Raw genomic sequence first — 6,354 nt, 5'->3', positions numbered from 1 at the left:
CGTCGCCGCGGCAACAGCCCCTTCCGCGCGCCCCCATTGGCTGCGTCGCAGAATGTCTCCATTGAGCGCAGAGCGGCCGTGCCCATTGAGAGCCGCTGGGTGAGAGGAGAGCGCTCCGGGCAGCGCCGGCACCGGGGCGGGAGGGAGGGAGCGGCCCCGCGCTGCGCCGAGCCGGGCAGCTCTGCTCGGAGGCACGCTAATTGGATTTCATTCACTCGGGGCGGAGGAAAAGCCCAAGGGCTCGGGCTGCAGCGGCGATTAGGCAGGTTCATTCAGGGATTCATTGACAAAAAAAAAAAAAAAGAAGGAGAGCGGGCAGCGCGCACGCACACGGAGCCGCGCGCACACACACATACACACACACATACACACACACACACACGCAGCCGCTGCTCCCTCCCGTGGCTCCGCCGCCCGGCGCGGGGGAGGCGCGGGGGGGCTGCGTGATTCACTTCCCCGGGGCGGGGGGAGATAAGTTGTGCGGAGTTGCGGGGCCGCAGCCCGACCGCACGCCCCTGTGAGAGCGAGGGGCGCTTCCCGAGCCCGCTCCGCGCCCCCCGTCCTTCCTCATGCTAGATACGTTCAGACCCGTCCCTTTCGCGTCGGAAATGGCGATTAGTAAATCCGTGGCGTGGCTGAACGAACAGCTGGAGATGGGCAACGACCGGCTGCTGCTGATGGACTGCCGACCTCAGGAGTTGTACGAGTCGTCCCACATCGAGTCGGCCATCAACGTGGCCATCCCCGGCATCATGCTGCGGCGGCTGCAGAAGGGCAACCTGCCCCTGCGCGCCCTGGTCGCCAGCAGCGAGGAGGACCGCGAGCGCTTCGCCCGCCGGTGCGGCACCGATACGGTGGTGCTGTACGACGAGCACAGCCGCGACTGGAACGAGAACACGGGCGGCGAGTCCGTGCTGGGGCTGCTGCTCAAGCGCCTCAAAGACGAGGGCTGCAAGGCGTTCTATCTAGAAGGTGAGCGAGATTCTATGATTCTATGCGAAGGGACCGGGAGGGCCCGAGAGCTGCACGCGGACAGCCCGGGCAGAGGCTTCTCCCTCTCCCCGCTTTGTTTGAAGGGGCCCCGGGGGTTGGAGGGCTGCGATGGGGAGCGGGAAGGACGGACGGACGGACGGACGGACAAGCGGACTGCCGTCCGCACAGCGCCCCGCAGCGCGGAGCGGCTCCGGGCTGTAATCCCGGGCACTCTGAGCCCCGCGCCGCAGCGGGAGATTTCGCTAAACCTTCATTTGGGTCAGTCCGTCTGCCGACAGTGTGGCGTTTTCCTTTTTTTCCTGAGACTCGAGGAGGTGGGGAAACAGATGTCCCTTTGCAGACTGAGCTCTCCCAGGCTTGCCATGATATATGTATCTATATATATATGTGGATAAGATCTATAATTTTGCGATCCCCCCCCCCCCCCCCCCTTGCTTTCCTCCCTAGGTGGTTTCAGCAAGTTCCAGGCCGAGTTTGCCCTGCACTGCGAAACGAACCTAGACAGCTCGTGTAGCAGCAGCTCTCCTCCTCTGCCCGTCCTGGGCTTGGGAGGCCTCCGAATCAGCTCCGATTCCTCATCGGACATCGAGTCTGACATTGACAGAGACCCCAATAGTGCCACCGACTCGGATGGCAGCCCGCTCTCCACCAACCAGCCTTCCTTCCCCGTGGAGATCTTACCCTACCTCTACTTGGGCTGTGCCAAGGACTCCACGAATCTGGACGTTTTAGAAGAGTTTGGCATAAAATACATCTTGAATGTTACCCCCAACCTGCCCAACCTCTTTGAAAACGCCGGCGAGTTCAAGTACAAGCAGATCCCCATCTCAGACCACTGGAGCCAAAACCTGTCTCAGTTCTTCCCCGAGGCCATCTCTTTCATAGGTGAGACCCCGTTCTTTGCCAGTAGCTCCGTGGCGAGCAGCAGAACCCCCATTCCCTTCTCAGAAATCAAACAGATTTCGGGTGAGAAGCGGCAGCAGCCTTTCTCACGGTTTCTGGGGGATGATGCTCCACTTTCTGAGCTTTAATTTTTATTTATTTATTTATTTATTTTAAAAGCCGGCTTAGGGAGTGAAGGTTTATTGAGGAGAAGTGTGCCATGTGCAGGCTGCAGCTGCATACCTGGCCTGGTGCTGGGAATTCCTCCCTGAGCCGCCTGCGTGGAAGCTGGGGACTGAGCAGTGCGCAGGATGGGGTTATTTTTAAATCTCCTCTTAGGGGAGAGGGATAAGGCAAATGAGCGCCGAGCTGCTGGTGGCTTATGCGCCTTTTGTTGTTTTGTTGGCTTTTTTTTTTTTTTTTTCCTCTTTTCTTGAGGTTACTGGGGAGCAGAATAATGAAAAGAAACGTTCTGGGGAGCTAACTTTAGCTTTTAAATGCAAGTTACTCATAACCGGCATCCCTGGCAAATGTATAGTCAGGGCTTTAATTAAATCCCACGGTAATAACGATCTACCTCTCGGGCGCGGTGCCCCGGCCCTGTGCCGCTATCCGCCGGCTCTGGGAACGCGTTCCCGTGGGCTCGAGAAGTCCGCGTTCGCCTCCCCGTCAGCTGGGGGAGGGCTGAGATCGGGGTGCGGTGGGGTGAGCACCGCATTATCTGTTGGGAAGCTGTGCTGTAATCCGGTTGAATGATACCGGTAATAGTGGAGAATGTAGGTAATCTGAGCCCAGCAGGAAGAAATGTGGGCTGGAAGCCACAAAGAAACTAATCTCCAGGCATTGTAATGCATTTCCTATTACAAAGGAACCCATTTTCAACCAATGTTGACATCCTGTTCCTCCTAATGGGCTGTCCCCTGTGACTTCCCTCATTCTTTTAAAATGCCTGAATACCTCCATTGTTAGCTGCACAACAGTTGGAGAATAATTTAATAGACCTTTGCAGTCTGCTGGTCTGTATAAAAGGCATTCAGTGACATATTGCAGGATTTCCATGCTGGGGCAAGGGGACTAAGAATTTAGAGCAAATCTCCAAGCGAAAGAGTGTCTTTTAAAGCCTACTTTAAAGCAGTGTCATGTGGCGTACTCCCTTTGTCTCATTCTTAGTTTCCTCAGCTCTTGGGCTCCTATACATGCACTTGGGGGGGATTCGCCTCTTGTCCTGCTTTTAAGCCGGTGAAGTTAACTCTTGCGTGGTACTGCCGCTGAGATCAGAACGGCCCTTTCTCTTTACCCGATGCTAATCTTGTTTGTGTGGTGAGGTCGTTTTCCAAGCCCCTGTCTGATGTGTCCTTTTCTGCCTCTTTGTGCGCAGATGAAGCGCGGGGGAAGAATTGTGGCGTCCTGGTGCACTGCTTAGCGGGGATCAGCCGCTCGGTCACGGTGACGGTGGCCTACCTCATGCAGAAGCTCAACCTGTCCATGAACGATGCCTACGACATCGTCAAGATGAAGAAGTCCAACATTTCTCCCAACTTCAATTTCATGGGTCAGCTGCTGGACTTTGAGCGGACCCTGGGGCTGAGCAGCCCCTGTGACAACCGAGTGCCCAACCAGCAGCTCTACTTCACCACCCCTGCCAACCAGAATGTCTTCCAGGTGGACTCCCTGCAGTCCACGTGAGCTCTCCCAGCTTCCTTTCTCCTGTCCGTTCCACGGGATCATTCCTCACTGGTTTCTCTTTGGCAGTGAAGAAAGAAAACACAGCTTTCTCTATTTTCTGGCCTGTGGCACTGCAGAGCAGCAGCCGGCGCAGGCTAGAAAGGGTCACACAGCACGGAACCGGCTATTGCGGCGGGAGGGAAGGCGACGAGCTCTGGGAGGCCATGGAGGCTGGGCACAGGTGGCCGCATCCCGCTGGCCGGCCCCGAGGACTGCAGAGGGGCGCAGTGGGGCTGGATGGGCTGAGCACGTGTTCCCCGCGACTGGGACTGCCCCGCTTCCCTCTGTGCTTCTGGATCTGTGACATAGGTTCTGTCTTCAGTGAAGACTGGTTATGCTTTGTTTGTCACTTTTTAATTTAGAGGAGCCAAAGAAAGAGGTTGCAGCGTAGTGTACTTGGAGTATTTGTTTGCCAGGAGCTCAGTAGTGTTCTACTCGATCAATGTAAATATTTAATCTTAAGTCAATCTGCAGCTTTTTTTTTTTTTTTTTTAATTCATATGTATTCAAGAAGTCAATCCAAGGGACACCTAAGTTTTTGTTCTCTTCATAAATTCTGCTTTATTTGTTTGTTTGTTTATTTTTTTTTTTAATTATGGCAAAGAATATATTTGCAGCATGCTCAATCGTATTGTTCAGCTGAAGCAAGCTTTCCACGGGGAGAAATGGCAATGGTGAGAAGTTTGCAAGTCATGTTAGTGAACAAGTACAATCTCTTCCTTCATATATTTTTCTTGTGGTGATTTTTTTTTTCCTCACACTCTTGATGTAGTTTCCACATGATATATATTTTTTTTAAATTAAATTAATTTTTTTTTTGCCTTACCTTTTGTAAATAGGCCATGTGGGAGGAGATTTGTCTTTGAATGCGAAAGATTTTTGATCACTTTTTAGAACCTTCATATGTACTAAACAGTGCATTACCTCTGTACAAATTCTTCAGGGAGCTTCACCTCAAATGCAATATTTGCGTCTTTTTCTTTTTTTTTTTTTTTTTGTATAAAACTGGAAGTATGTGCGAGCATTTGTACCTGTGTGTACGCACAGTGAACCTGCACACGGTTGCCAATAAGGGAGAGTCTAATTCACGGTGTAAAAGTTTTAAGATGGAATTTATTATAAGAATGTAAAACCTTAAATTATTAATAAATAAATAACTATTTTTGGCTATTGAGAACCGAGCTGGTTTGTTCTCCCTCGTCCCTCTGTGTGGGTGTGGTTAAATGGCACATGCACATATGGTTCTGCTTAAAGGTAATTGTTTTCAGCTTTTGTACAGCTCCTGAGACAATAAGGCCTTGCTTTGCCATTCAGTCCTCCAGTCCCTAAATGAACAAAGTGCATGGGCTGGGTCCTTGCCTCCCTTTGCTGAAGGGAGGACTTCTGGAGGCCTTTAGGTTAATGAAAACATCCCAACACCCCTCTGTTATCCCAGGGATGCACCTGGCCTTAGGGCATAGGGATCACTGTTAGAGCAAGGAGCTGCTGTTTTCTTTACAGCAGCTTTTTTCTTTTGTTTATTTACAAGTGAGGGCAGCTCTCTTGCAGATGACGGGAGGTGGGACTGCCATCTCTTTATCTGTATGGCAGAAATTCATTTCCAGAGCCTCATCAATGTCTGCAGTCAGTCCATGGTTATTTGTCTCTGTCAGGCCGTGCTTCAGCTTAGCAGGTGAAGGCATGGAGGAAGCATCCCTAGGTACCCGTGGTCACCTCATATCCTCTTTGGCCCCTTTGAGCAGTCCTGTCTCTGCATGGGGGAGAAGAAGGGGTAACTGCGGTTGCAAAACTTCCTGTAGTGACTCACTGACATCCCAGGGAGCAGCAGCCCAAGGCGCCAGGCTCCACGGGTGGGACAGGGGAGATGGAGGGTACTCGGGCTGGGCTGCAGCTGAAAGTTCTGCATGGTCCTGGGCAGCCAGAGCACATCCCGTGTAATTTTAGCAACTGCGAGTGTGTGAAATGAAAGGCATCAAAACATGGGAAAAAAGTGAGTCAGTGTCTCATGCAGTAGTGGCCTAGATTGAGTGCATAAACTGTGAAAGTAGAAGTGGGTTGCAGTTAAACTTGGCTTGTGCTAATCCAGTTTTGAACGGTTTCCGCTCTTGGCATTCCCTGTGCTGCTCTGTTCAAAGTGGAGATTTGCAAGCAGCTCTAGCAATTTCCTGTCCAGCTGCAGCTCAAGTGACTCTGTTTTTTTTTTTTTTTTTTTTTTGCTTTTTTTTTTTTTTTTTTAATATGGTCTGTGGATAATTTTAGCCAGTTTCCTCTTTGTGGATTATTAATCTGCTTTCCTTGTAGAAACCTACATAGCTGCGTCCCTACTGTTCTGCTGAAGTCAACAGATGGCCTCGCCGCCACTTCCTCTCGCTTCGCTGTGGGTTTGTTGTCAGGCCACTTCTGAAATTAATAGTGTTTTCTGGCCAGCTGCCACAGGCCATTACCACAAAGGGGAAGTAACACATCTGAATAGCAGGAAGCCGGGCAGGGTCACCCTGTGAGCTGAACCTGTTGAGTGCAGCCAGGCCTCTCATTCAGCAAGTGTCAAGCTCCTTGCCCTCTCTCCCCGTTCCGATCCTCTCGCAAGGCCTCAGCTGTTTGTGCCCAGCAAATATTTCCGGCTAATGGATTGCAAATGTTAATTGTGACGAGGTAGCTGCTGAGGTGAGGAGGTAAATAGCAGTGCGCAATGAGGCAGCTGAGGGGAGAGCCTTTGCTTTCCTTGCATGCTGCTTTGAAAAGTTAGTGCTCACA

The 6,354-nt window shown here is 51.7% G+C and overlaps 1 protein-coding gene across 1 annotated transcript; it reads left to right on the top strand.

The window, feature by feature from the left end:
- The first annotated feature begins 79 nt into the window (after positions 1-79).
- DUSP6 (dual specificity phosphatase 6) lies at positions 80-4,777 on the top strand. The gene is made up of 3 exons (NM_204354.2): positions 80-972; positions 1,441-1,878; positions 3,254-4,777. Exons 1-3 carry the CDS (start codon positions 570-572, stop codon positions 3,559-3,561), a joined length of 1,149 nt encoding a protein of 382 aa, NP_989685.1. The 5' UTR covers positions 80-569; the 3' UTR covers positions 3,562-4,777.
- Positions 4,778-6,354: the final 1,577 nt, after the last annotated feature.

The sequence above is a fragment of the Gallus gallus genome, chromosome 1 (assembly GCF_016699485.2).
Source record: "Gallus gallus isolate bGalGal1 chromosome 1, bGalGal1.mat.broiler.GRCg7b, whole genome shotgun sequence".
Lineage (NCBI taxonomy): Eukaryota > Metazoa > Chordata > Aves > Galliformes > Phasianidae > Gallus > Gallus gallus.
The sequence above is the reverse complement of the archived record's forward strand: the minus strand, read 5'-3'. Positions and strand labels throughout refer to the sequence as shown.